This window comes from Salvia hispanica, chromosome 1, assembly GCF_023119035.1.
Source record: "Salvia hispanica cultivar TCC Black 2014 chromosome 1, UniMelb_Shisp_WGS_1.0, whole genome shotgun sequence".
In the NCBI taxonomy this organism is placed as follows: Eukaryota; Viridiplantae; Streptophyta; class Magnoliopsida; order Lamiales; family Lamiaceae; genus Salvia; species Salvia hispanica.
In genome coordinates this window covers 3,001,469-3,015,572 of record NC_062965.1, presented here as the reverse complement: position 1 = coordinate 3,015,572, position 14,104 = coordinate 3,001,469, and the positions used below count along the sequence as shown (strand labels likewise).

The 14,104-nt window shown below is 32.0% G+C and overlaps 2 protein-coding genes and 1 non-coding gene across 4 annotated transcripts; 2 read left to right on the top strand and 1 right to left on the bottom strand.

Annotated features, from left to right (window-relative positions):
• Window positions 1–6,417: 6,417 nt before the first annotated feature.
• On the top strand, window positions 6,418–9,245 carry LOC125201986 (elicitor-responsive protein 1-like). The gene is made up of 5 exons (XM_048100296.1): window positions 6,418–6,554; window positions 7,333–7,443; window positions 8,057–8,219; window positions 8,306–8,441; window positions 9,083–9,245. Exons 1-5 carry the CDS (start codon window positions 6,485–6,487, stop codon window positions 9,137–9,139), a joined length of 537 nt encoding a protein of 178 aa, XP_047956253.1. The 5' UTR covers window positions 6,418–6,484; the 3' UTR covers window positions 9,140–9,245.
• A 177-nt stretch (window positions 9,246–9,422) lies between these two features.
• Window positions 9,423–9,504, top strand: TRNAL-UAA. The gene has a single exon. It is a non-coding gene; the product is annotated as a tRNA-Leu (tRNA).
• A 765-nt stretch (window positions 9,505–10,269) lies between these two features.
• On the bottom strand, window positions 10,270–13,985 carry LOC125202509 (protein CfxQ homolog). 2 transcript variants are annotated; one of them, XM_048100915.1, is made up of 8 exons: window positions 13,806–13,985; window positions 12,415–12,546; window positions 12,160–12,270; window positions 11,958–12,056; window positions 11,754–11,864; window positions 11,341–11,644; window positions 11,089–11,228; window positions 10,270–11,003 (listed from the first exon to the last, which is right to left on the bottom strand). In XM_048100915.1, the coding sequence occupies exons 2-8, from the start codon at window positions 12,541–12,543 to the stop codon at window positions 10,467–10,469; spliced, it is 1,431 nt and encodes a 476-aa protein (XP_047956872.1). In that variant the 5' UTR covers window positions 12,544–12,546; window positions 13,806–13,985; the 3' UTR covers window positions 10,270–10,466. The 2 variants fall into 2 exon arrangements, with proteins under 2 accessions (XP_047956872.1, XP_047956871.1); XM_048100914.1 differs by lacking the exon at window positions 13,806–13,985 and having other exon boundaries at window positions 12,415–12,552.
• Window positions 13,986–14,104: the final 119 nt, after the last annotated feature.

Genomic DNA, 14,104 nt, shown 5'->3' with positions numbered 1-14,104 from the left:
CCAACTGCTGGATGGCAACAATGCATTTCTGTAGGGGCGATAGTCCGGGCTTCCCTGCTGCGCCTCGCCGGAGCCGGGACTCGGGGTAACGCGCGGGACAACGGGTGACACAATGCGCTGCAAGCAGGGAGCGGCGCATCAATCAAGTTGAATCGGCGACGAAATACATCTCGCCGGATAACGTGGTTCCTCCACGAAATCAATCGGCGAACAACCGATCGTGCGCACCAGTGTGGTTGCGAGGGATGTATCGGCGCCGCCGGCGGATTGGCCGTTGGGGGGTGGCTACTACATTCGAGCGATCTCGCTTTGTATGCAGCGGGAGATATAGTTGTTGATTGGGTTGTTGGCGAAACCCGCTACATCCCATCCGGTGGGAGCGGAGGTACCTCTTCTTCGGAAGAAGAATGTGATATTTCCTCGTCGGACTGAGCACGAGACGATGAATCAGAACTCATTTAATAAAGATGGAGAGAAAAAAGATTGAAAATTTGTGTGAATGAAGTTTGTGGGTGATGAATGGAGGAAGAGGATGAAATATTTATAGGGGTGGAAATTAGAATATGACCGTTGAGGAAAAAAAAAAAAAAAAAAATTGATCATCGCCGAAAAATCGCCGAACAGCTCCCCACAGTGGCCGGCGATGATCCGGCGATAGCCCGGCGTTAAAACGCCGCTTGGCGTAAAATCGGTAGGATTTTCGCCGAAAAATCGCCGAACTCCTCCCAATGGCCGGCGATAAGTCGGCGATATCCAGCGAAAAATCGCCGGATTTTCGCCGTCGCCATTGGGAGTGCTCTTAAACGTATGAATAATACTATGTTTATAAATATTATACACATAATTGAAAATTGAGTCTAATTATTAACTTATAGTTTTGTTATTAGTTACCTGTATCTTGGTTCTCTTTCAGCAGAGACATATTGTGAAGATGATCCTTTCTCCATTCTTTCTGAGAGTACTATATATACACAAAAAAAATTTATAAAATGTTAAACGCAAGATTCAAATTCTAAGCCATGACCAATGTGAGAAAAATACAAAACATATGTATAATATGAACTAGATTAAAAAAAAAAAAAAAAAAAAAAAAAAAACTTCATTTTATTTTAAATTTAAAAACAAAAACTAATTTTGTAAAAATTGTGAGAAAAGGAAATCATACAACATTAACAATTAATATCTACATTAATATAATCCATCTTCAAATAAAATACATGTCTCCTTTTGATTGTTGAAAATTATCAAATTTATATGTGCGGATTAAATATCATAAATACGAAGTATTTATTGAAGCTACACCGTTCTTAACACTCGCGCCTTACACTCTTAGATTAGATACGAACTTATTAAATTGATCAACATGTGCATCAAAAAGCGACAAAATTAATCATTTCACTACGCGACAACACCGAAACGAAATAAACATTAATAAATTAAATTGTGCATCTATAGATCTCATCAAGAAGCGGCAGTAATTCATCAAATTACTACACGATAACAGAATATAGAACATTAATTAATTAACATGCTCAATATTTACACTTCAAAACTACTAAATAAAACAATATTGGATCTACCTAAAAATGAAAATCTGCATCTACAATCTCATCATGAATTGACATCAGATGCTAAACAATAACTTCACTTTATTTTAAATTTAAAAACAAAAACTAAATTTTAGAAAATAGTGAGAACCTTTCAGGAAATCATACAACATCAACATTAATTATCTATATTACTTCTTTTGATTGTTGAAATTAATCAAGCATATATGTGTAGATTAAATATCATAAATATGAAGTATTAATTGAAGCTACGCCGTTCTTGACACGTCTTACACTTTTGGAATAGACACAAACTTATTATACTAAACACGTATCAAAAAAGCGACAAAATTCATCAACTCGCTACACGACAACGTCGAAACATAATAAACGTTAATAAAATTAATATATGAATCTATAGATCTCATAAAGAAACGATAATAGTTCATTGGATTACTACACAACAACAAAATATAAACATTAATAAATTAACATGCTCAATATTACTATTACACTGCAAAACTACTCCACTAAATAATAAACATTAATATGCTTCAGACTAATAGACTTCAGATCTACTTAATAATCAAAATGAACATTCTCAAAAATTATTAGACTTGAAAACTAGTAAGTAAGCAACACTGGATCTACCTAAAATTTAAAATCCGGATTTATCATCTCATCAAATAGGACCAACAATTCAACAAATAATTACCACACAAAAAACAGATCATAATAAACATTAATAATTCAACATTTGTGAGACTTGTAGACTTTAAATCTTCTGAATAACCAAAATTAGATCTACAAACCACATATATAATCTGAGATATGATTTAAATAAACATAAAATAACACAACATTCCCATTGAAATCAACCAATACCTTTGTAAAGCAACTTAGTGTTGATTTGTATAAAAGTCTTCAAATCCCCAAATATTCTCAGAAAGCAAGAATATTATGCTTTTGTAGCATTCACTTTTGCGAAATATAAAGTGAGTTCACATTTACACTTCCTTAAATAATTTGGAGATAGATTAGGTAAAAATGAAATTTAAAAGGCAATAATTAATAATTTGTTTTTGGTAATATTTAATAAATTTTTCATGCTACCGTTTGTGTAATATGGTCAGTATTATTTATGGGTATCCACATATACCTACAATTGCATTTAATTTTTGTAATTTGAAATTTAAATTTCTATTCCCATGAATATAAGTAAGTCATTATCTCTAAAGTCTAAACACTACCTTATATTTGACCAAAATGGAAGGGCTATTAAAGTGAAATTATTTGAAATACTTCGGCTTTTTTTTTATATCATTTTGTCCTACCGTTTAAAAGGCCAATAACTCAAAAAAAGGCATACATATAACTTTCATGAGCCCAAATATTATTTGTAATGAGCCCATTTTCAACCAAATAATTTACTACTTGTTTGGAGCCCAACTGTACTAGTTTCAAAATCGTAAAACTTAAAATCATTTATCATGATTAAACTACTAAACCTCTCCAAAATAATCGTCACGTTTACTCTTTATATATTTAAAAATTAAAATTACTACTCAATCCATAATTAATAGTCAATAATCTTGTTTTTTTATGATTTGTTGACAAAAATTATCATTTTCATTCCAAATAATATGATTCACCCTATGTTCTCTCTCTTCTACGTTTTCTTTGTACTATTTATCTATATTTAACTAATAATATTGAAATCATTTATCTCTCAAATAATTTAATATTAAAATTCATAATTATTATTTTTATATTCTATGTGGATATGTATATGTAAAAAAACGTTTTAAATTTGATATTACACTAAAAAATTACCCAATTAAAACTTGTTATAACATGATTAAAATTGTATCACGATTTAAGTTAAAATAATAAAATTAAAGTTTAATTTTTTTAATTAATAAAAATAATTAAAATATAATTTTATTTCTTATATCAGGATAACCCAAACCCAATCCGAAATCATCATGTTCTTATTGGGTCGGCCCAATAAGGATACAAATTCAATAAGACTTCACCCAAACTTATTAATTTTGTGTTGAATTATCGTGTCGTATAAAAAACTATCAGTGCTATGCATATCTATATTATTAACTATTACTTCTATCATACAACTATTCTTTATCCTAAATAATTAATTCGAAACTGCAAAAAATAAAGCAAAATAAAAGTTGAGTGTATCGCTTAATTGACGGTCATACAGCACCAAAGGCCCTAATTCCGTAATAAAAAGTAATCCAAAATGCAAATGACGATGGATCCAAATTCATGTTTCTACTTTCTACAAATATTAAATAGTACTAATTACATTTCACGAAAAAAAAAATCCCTACTAACTTTGTGAATTTATTGTATGGTCAAGTCGACTTCTCTTTTAACAAAATAAAACGTAAATCCAAAATATAAATTCCCGGGATTAGTCTATTACTATTAACTTACGCATGCAGCTAACTAACGTGTTTATTAGATAATTAATTCGTTAATTAAATTAATTAAAGGTGTTTAGTTGGACATGACGTTTCTCTTCGCTGCATTAGGTGGAATGATTAAATAAATACTACTTCCATCCACATAATTGTAATGCAAAAATAATTAAATAAGAAAAATATAAAGAAAAAATAATTAAAATATTATTAGTATAAGCTAAAAATAAGACACACCTTATAATTAGATATAACAATAAATCGAAAGAGCCTAATTTCAATTAATGGACCAACATTTAAAAGCAATACTAGTAGTTCTATTTTTTTTATAGATGACGTATTTTTCATATACACATACTAATAATATAATTAGTAAAACAATAATATTAATTAGGTTAATGTTCTATGTGGATTTGGTAGAATTATTTGCTGACCTGTGAAATTTAAAGATCTAATTGGTTTAAGTGCAATGGCACCTCATATTCGAATGGAATGAGTTGGATTTATTACATTAACCAAACTCGACGCATGTGCTCGTATATTAATGAGATTATTAATTATGCGAATATATTTTATATATGATGCTTGCACTTTCGAAAATATTTATATATGTACTTATGCTTTACATTGAATTTATTTATCCCATTGAATAACCTCATTTTCCTCTAAAATAGCCTCTAAATCATAAAATCACATAAATGGACCTCACAGCATATTCCAATCACTTTTTTTTTATCATAAAAATATAATAATATATAATAAAAATAGAGTTTTATATTCAATTAAGTTTTTCAGCTATTTTCTTTTTTTATATATTCAAAATCCGTAAACTAAGGCATTTATTTATGGACGGACGAGTATATATAAACCACAGTCAGAAAAAAAGGACGAGTATATATAAAGCACACTTGGAAAAAAAATATTAGGTATGAATATTTTAAATGTATATGAATACTTTTAAATAAAATGTGGAGTACTATTATGTAAGCCTACAAATAAAGACACAGACAAATACAATACCTGCCATGGGCTTTGCTGTCCGGCACTTCCAATGGAAAGATACGCAATCTCAAATTGTTACTACTCCATTTCTTTTAAAATTATTGTTCTATTTCCTAATATCTTTAATTTATTTTCTATAATCATAGTACTTCTCAATGATGGAGCCTTGACACCTTGTGGCGTGAGGATGGTTGAACGATCTCACTCTCGATCGATTAAATTTGTCATTTGAGGTTGTCGATCCCACTGCACAGCAATTTTTATTCTTTATCCGTCATTTATTGTCAGCTACACCTCCACAACGACCCTCACTTTTGAGGGCAATCTTTATTTTGATCTAATTTGTTTAAAGTGATTATGACCTCATTGAAGATGAAGAGGACGTAGTAATAAACTTATTGCTATGTAGTACAATAATCTTGCCTTTTCAAGTGGATCGATTGAAAAAACTTGTCAACTTATTTAATGCTTTAATAAGATGGAATGCGTATTGTCAACTTATATTTCTTCAATTTAAAAAGCATTTACTCAATTCAATTTTTGGCTTATAAATGTAAAAGACGATGTTAATGCATATGACCAATTAAGGCTAATCAAGACTAACAACGTACATAACCAATTTGAAACTTTAGTTGAAAAATTAAAGAGAATTTCTTTTTATTTAATATTTTTTGTTGTAAATAAAACATTTTATTCAATTTTAAATATTGATTAATTAGGTTAAAATGATTAATTAGAATGATACACCCATCGTCTCACTTTAGGAGTCCCAGTCATTTTTCTGCACTTGTTTTATAAAACTTCTCAACATTATTATCTCTCTTACTTTACCATTTCTCCACTTTAACTATTTATTAGTATCATTTTTATAAAATGAATGCAGAAAAGTGACTGTGACTCCTAAAGTGGGACGAGGGAGTATTTAACTCTGTCAAAATATAACTGATCGTCAATTTTTTATAAAATCGTTAAATAAGGAGTAATCTAAAACATACTCCTATGGGGTGTTCGGTTTGCAAGATTGTATCTCGGATTAAATATGTAATGTGTTTGGTTCATGAGACTCAATCCCACAATTCAATCATAGATGGATAATCATGGATAATTAGTCGTAGCTAACCTTCTACGACTAAAATAATCTCACAACTCAATCATGTGTTGTATTTTAGTATTATTTTATCTAGAAAAACCGAACACCACCTTATTGTTTAAAATTAGAAGCTAGTAACAGTACTAAATGTACACGGCCAAATATTATTTTGGCAAATATAGAATATCAATTTTGGATTTTAGTCATTAGTATTTAACTTCATAAACATGAACTTGGTTAGGAAGAAAACGAAAAAGACATGTGGCACGTTTGTCTTCATTTAGTAGAACCTCTCTTAATATATACATATATATATATATACACCTTTATTGTGAACCATACATTCTCTTCTAGTTTTCCAAGAATCACACATTCAAAAACACACACATTATATAAAGAGAGAGATGATGATGAGAGGAACAATGGAGGTGACGGTGGTCGGCGCAAAAAATCTCCAAAACACTGAATTCTTCGGTATTTTTAACCAATTTATCTTTTTGTATGTGTGTTTTTCTTATGAAGCATTTCTCTATCTATAAAACAGTTGGTTATTAATTTGTGCAGTTATTTATACTGTTTTATTTGTTAAATTTTTATTTAATATATATGCAAAACGCAGTAGTATCATCTCCTTCGTCGTCCAACAAAATATCTATTTTTTTTTTCTTTCAATTAATTAATATATGTATGATTCATTGTGTTCTTTATTTGATAGGGACCTAGTTTGAATAAACAGATCTATATTGGGAAATAGGGTTAATTGCTTTGACAAATGCGTATACGTAGTTGTGTAAGCTCATTTTCCAATTTATACTTGTTATTTTACTTGTGACTTAAATTTGCGAGGAGGGGATTCGAAAAACGAAACTTGTTAGGTTGCAACATTAAAGAAGATAAAGATGGTGTGACGGTCATCAAGTGACCTGTCTGAACTACTGCACCGTTAAGTTAGCGATAACTTTAGAGCCCGAATTCAATGAAAGTCTATCTATCTTTGAGACTAGCGGTGGAATCTGTCGACCCGATTTTGGTGGATATGTAGTTGATTACAACTGTTATTATTTTCAATTTAGTAAAATGACAACTCATGAATACCTGCTCTACTCTGATTGTGATTTACTTCATCGAGACTTTTTTTACTTCATTATTTAAATATTGAGTTCATTACTAATTCTACTTAATTAGTTACTCGATATAATAATAACCACTTTTTAAATTAATATGTTTATTATTAATTAAGTTAGTGGTGCAGGTAGGGTGGATCCATACGTTGAGATTCACTACAATAATCAAGAGCAGAAGAGCACAACCGGACGAAGTAAAATTTCCAAATCTCTCCTCAGATTCTGTGTCTGTCTCAAGGGTAAGTATATTTAATCATTTAAATATTAGCATCACTACTAATAATGAAATGGGCAAATTGCCATAAAAATAATTGAAATTTTGTTCAATAGTTTGGTTTGCAACTTTATAAATAATTGAAATTATGTTCAATCCATGTGACATTTTGATCAACCGGACATCACCACCAGTGAGTTAAACGATATCGCCTATTCGTAAAGAAAATGCCAGAATAATATGTTAAACGCATGCGAACTAATTTTTTGGCCGTGAGAGTTGCGAAAGAAATCTAAACTTTATGATTTTTCGCTGATTTTTAAAGTTGCAAATGCATCAAAAATTTGATCAAACTGTTAAGTTTTCAACCATTAGCTCTAATGGATATATGAAAATACGTAGATTTTTTTATAATTATAATGCAAAATATATTGGATTGAAATATTTATATTGTGTACCACATGACAAATAATTTAGTTCCATACCTCCTTACGTCATATCATAACTAACTCGTTACTTTTGTGATTAGTAAATTAAGAAAATTATTTTGTATTTAAGAAATACAAGATATTTGTGATGAAATGAGGAGTATTAATTAATTATTTTGGAGAAATGAGTTTAATTAAGTGAAATCGTAGGGCAAGGCAGCAGGAAAGCAGTGTGGAATGAGAAATTTAAATTCAAGGTGGAATTGAAGAAAGGCATGTCTAAAGAAGAGAAGAGGAAACAACAACACAAACTCATCCTCAAAATTATTGACCAAGACAACTTCACACTAGATGACTTCCTTGGCCAAGCCACGTAATTAACCCTCTTAATCCCACCTTTCCAATTAATTACTTTATTATACTATGTTAATTATTAGTAATAAAGTTGTGAATTTGCAGAGTTTATGTGAATGAGTTGTTGGAAATAGGAATGGAGGAAGGCAAGGCTGAAATGCCTATTCAAAAGTATAGGGTTGTTGCGAGTGACAAAACATATCGTGGTGAAATTCAAGTTGGAGTCACTTTTACCATGGATGTAAGTCATTTTATTAATATAAAATTTTATTATTAATTGTATATTACTTATATATCATGGACATGGAGTAGTAAATTGTTTGATTTGAAAATTATACGATAAATTGACTCCTGATTCTTTGCTTGATTTGAAGATAATCATGCAAATATCTAATAAAAATATACTCCGTATCCCTCTGTCCCTGAAAGTTTGTCCCAATTTTCTATTTCCGTCCGTCCCACAAAATTTATTCCATTTCACTTTTTACCATTGTTGATAGTGAACCACATATTCCACTAACTCATTCATACGCACATTTTATTATAAAACTAATATATTAAAATAGGACTCATATTCCACTAACTTTTTCAACTCATTTTTTATTACATTTCTTAAAACTCGTGTCGGTCAAAGTGGGACAATATTTGGGGGACGGAGTAATTTTTTTCTAAGTCTGATGATTATTTATTAGAATATAATATTCATGATTCGATTTTAAGTGTAAATGATATAAAAATTTCTAATTGCCTAATATTACAATTTATATACGTTTATTACTAGTTTTCTAAACTACTCCACTCATTACTTATTTATTTTAACTTCTCGATTATATTTTTTTATTAAATTTTAAATACTAATATGAAGTTGTTTTTGTGGTGCAGAGGGAAGGCGATGATCAGCAAGAATTGGATGGTGGAAAGAAACTTAAAACTAGCTAGTTGTTTCCAATCTCTTACTCTAATATATCAATGTTGTGGTTTGTTTGAATGGATTAATTGTATTTAATTAAATATGGATGTGTAAGTAAAGGGTTTATGTGAATAACTAGTCTCTGTTAGCTCTTCAAATATTCGGTCAGTAGAGTTTATTACACAAATAAAGGAAGAAGAACAAAGCTAAAAGCCTTGTAGTTTGTTATAGTACTTATATTTAAAGCCACAAAATTTCATACAATTATGAGTCTTTTAATGTATAATTAATGTGTTGACATAGAAACATCAAGCTGGTTTGCCCGAGAGGTTAAGGGGAAGACTTAAGATCTTCTGCACATAAGTGCGCATGGGTTCGAACCCCATAGCCAGCAAAAATATATTTTTTTATATTTTTTTACAATTTTTTATATTGGATTTAGGAGACTTGTTTATCTTACAATTTAATACTATCTTCTTTTCTAAAATAAGAATATGCAATAATACACTACTGCTTTACAATTTTATATAGTAAGGAGTAGGATTTAGGAGGACTTTTTTTTTACAATTTTACTACTATAAAAAATAATGGATTTTGGAGAGTTGTTTTTCAAGAATATGCAATCATATTTTTTATTAACTTTTTTTAAAAAAATTATTTGTTCTTTAAGAAATATATTCAATTTTCGTAGTTCAAAGATGGATATAAAAAGATTTGTTGATTTTTTTGACACTTAGATAACCTTTTAAAAAAATGAATTCAGGAGGGTTGATTTTCTAAAATATATGCCTTTTTTTTTATAATGTTCATATTTTTAACAAAATATTCAACCTGATTTTGGACAGCGTAGTTCAAATATGGATATAAAAAGTTGACAAACTTCGATTTACAAGAACACTAGATTCAAGTTTAAGGATCTAGGAATGTTTGTTTTCAAGAATATGCAAATCATACTTTTATTTACCTTTTTCGATTTAGAAGAGTTGGTAGACATTAACTCCTCTAATTAATTCGAATCGTCGACGTGATAATTAGATACGAAACGTCTTACCAACTAAAACACGCTTCATTATCACTTCAATCGTTCATCGCATAGATAAAACTCAATTAACTCAACAAGAGAAGACTGTTTTCTTGAAACAATGACCTCTTAGATACATAATCGAATAGTTGCAATGAACCATTAATCTCAGTAACATACAACAAAATATGCATCAATAAGCGTTGTCTGATGAATTACATATTTGAGTGAATACTCATGAAAAGAAAACCAAAAATTACAAAAAGATAAACACATATTTGTATGGTCTACCTGTGACAGTAGACAAAGAATGAACAGCTCCACCTTTTCGCCACTCATCGCGTTAGCAACCGAAGCCCCATTGTCAGATCTTCTAATGTGATGGTAACCAAAGAATCTGTGTCTATGCATTCAAAATCAATCCTCAAATCAAGATTCTCTCTAGCATTTACCAGCATTGGATCCACCAGACCTCCATTCATCTCTCTGCGCTGTTTTTCACTCGTTTCTCTTTCGATCATTGCTTGGATGGCCTCTGCGCTGCATGAAGGATGCAACTTAAATCCGTACAGAGGACTGCTTTCACCCTGGTTGCTCATTTTAAGATGAAGAATATTGGCCAAATCTTCACTGCTGAAGTCGTCGAATTGGAAAAATTTCGTCACCCTTCTGCAGAAGCCCTCGTTTGAGGATATTACGCGCTTCATGGGTTCGCTGTACCCAGCAAATATGACGACTACTTTTCCAGAGTCCATGACAGACATGATCTCCTCCAATGCTTCTAATCCGTAATCTTTATCATCTGACTTTTGCATTGGTATCAGGCGATATGCTTCATCTACAAAGAGGATGCCACCCTCGGCTTCTTGAAGCTGTACAAGTGTGCCGAGTTAGTATTTTACTAGAAATGGTTAATTGTTTTCACGTAAAAAGTACAAAAATTGTAGAAGGTTTTACCTTTCTTCTTGTCTTTGGACCTGTATGCCCAACAAATTCTCCAACTAAATCTGTTCTCTGCACTTCTGTTACTTTATCTGTCGGAAGTATTCCCACCATGTGCAGCAGTTTCCCTAGGACTCGGGCTACCATAGTTTTACCTGTAAGAGAATATCAAAAAGATCAATTCTAGGAAATTATATCAGAACATGCAAGTTTTGCATACTAACTAATCCAAAAAGTAAGGAGCAATTCAAGACAGTAGTTCAGTACCCGTTCCAGGATTTCCTAGAAAGGCCATATGAGGCGGTCTTCTGGCCCCAACTTTGAGTCCAAGGGCTCGCCGCCTCTCATCCAAAAGCATTCCCTTTGCCCATTTCCGTAGTTGTAGCTTCAGCGCATCTAGGCCCACTATATTTGACAATTCATTTTCGAGTGCATCCATCTTGTCTTTGGTCTGGTCGCATGCTTCAATGGCTCTTCGTTTTCGCTGCTCTTCAAGATGTCGGAGGAGAAGATCCCGCAATTTATCATTACCTGGTCCTTGTGATAGATGATTTAGAGGAGTCATTCCCTCCTGCATTTGATGGTGTTTATAGTAAGCATCAACCAAGAGGATACGATAAAGAGTGCAATGAAATATCCAAAAGAGATTATAAGAATGACATAATAAAACAAGATCGCACATTATCTTCAGCACTGCAATTGGCATTATACTCTAGCAGTGTATTAACAGTTGAGCAATCCTCAGCTCGAAGCGAGTGCCAGACAGCAAGATGTAAAGGAGTCATACCGTTCTGCCAAACACATCGGACAAATGAGGTGAGAAGATATTAGTAAACAAGATAAAATAAAAGTTGAAAAGTACAACTTAAGAAGCCAAAACTCACATTTGCCTTGGCCTCAACAGTAGCACCGTGAGCAAGGAGCAACCTTGCAGCTTCGTTACACCCATTCTTTGCTGCCATATGCAATGGAGTTTCTCCATACTTCCCAATTCATAAGAAGAAGATGCATAAGTGAGTCAACAAAAATGTTTTGTTTCTTTAAGAAAGTACAAAAGCAATGCAGATTAAACAACTTATTCTGTACCATATTCTTGGCCTCCATTTCCACTTTCTCAGGCCCTCGCCAACCGAGAAGAAGTTTTACGATCTCAATGTTGTTGTAACCAGCGGCAACATGAAGGGGTGTCTGTGCCATCTGTATGACATTAATTAAAAGACTTTAGCACGATACTAAATATTTACTTTGGCTGACTATGAAAAATGTTTTCTTGCATAATTCTATTGAAAGATGGCATTGAGTACACAATGGGAGGGGAAGAAAGAGAAATATGGATCTTACGACAGGGTTACAATCATTGAGAAGAGAAGGGTTGCTCTGAAGCAACTTCTGGAATGCATTGATATCTCCAGACTGTGCAAAGCCATGGATTGTGGTAGGCTTCAAAGATTTGGGCCGTTGGTCCTTCATTTTCTGCATCGATGTGATTGATCTAAGTCAAAATTTCTACATATTGATTGTAAGACAAAGTTGTTTCAAAACTATGCAGAAATTCATATTATTCCTAGATATAAAAAGTGAAAATCCTCATTCTAATATTACAACAATGATCTTATATCATAGTTCTTGAAAATCATAGCTTTAAGGCACACGCCACTATGAAATTTTGTACTCAAGGCTTCAGATGTACCCAAATAGACACAGTCAAGTATAATTATATAGACACCTAATGCAGCTTAGTCGTGACAGATTAAATTCAGATGAGTTGACTAGTAAACAGGGATTGCATCACCCACATGTACTATGCAATTACTTTGGAGGTTGTTGTATTTAACTTTTGAAATTAAATATGACCTTAAAAACAATACCTATGTTTTCGGCTCTTGATCCCTTGGACATTACAGATTAGCAATGTGATTTCTCCAAATTTCTCTAAAAGGTAATTGTGTGTACAATAAAAGCTTAAGAATATGATATCTAAAGGGCATAAATAACAAAATTTAGCCTTTCCAGGCCAAAAGGTGGGGCCTTTTCACATGAATATTCCAACATGGCATTTGGTCCAAGCAAAATCAGTAACTATTTAAACATGAGCCAGGAAAGGAATGTCTTTAGACACTTCTGAATAAGCATTTATAGCCATAACCAGCATCAAGACAAAGAAGAAAAACATCCAATTCGATGGTAACCACTTTAACAAGATAGTTACCTAGGTGAAATGTGCACCACTATTTGTCTACAAATTCAGATACCTAGTAAAATCTCTTAACAAGGATGTCCATAAACCAGCTAGCTCCCACCCTACCACTAATGCCCATCGCTATCAGAAAAAAACTTATCAAACGAAATACAACAAGCACCTATTATTTCCATCCAATATTTTCCATGGCATACAACCTACAACACAAACCGAATAAAAACAACACAAACCGAATAAAAACATCATAAACTAGCTGTACTCCACAAAGAACCAATCGAATTATAAAATTATTGCAAAATCGATCCTTATTTTGCAGTGGTTGGCATATAGCTAGCAACACAAAGCAATGAAATGCAATTGAACGAATTCCAGCTAGCAACACGGATGATTGTTGAGTAGCTTTCCCAAAATCACGATTCTCAATTAATAAAGCACAATCTAATCAACGAATAAGGCTAATCAATTCAGAAAATAAGAAACTACAAATTCATCAATAGCTTCAATCCAAATTGTGGAAAAATGCGAAACAAACCTTCAATTCGAGGTGTAGAAAATCTGGATCCAACTCCCAGCCTTGAGATTCCGTAGGCTTTGGCGGGCGCGGCGACGAGAGGGGTACAACAATCGATTTGTTGTGCCCTTCTTCGCCTGGGAGATGGATCTGGTATTCTCTTTGAGGGCGTTTCCTTCTCGAGTTGCAGAGGAGAAAGACAAAATGGGATTTCTCTTTATTTATATTAGTGTGAAAAAAATACTATTTTTATTGTTATTTTTATATGGTTACTTCATACATGCACATTATTAGTATACACGTGAGATCGTTTCCAATTT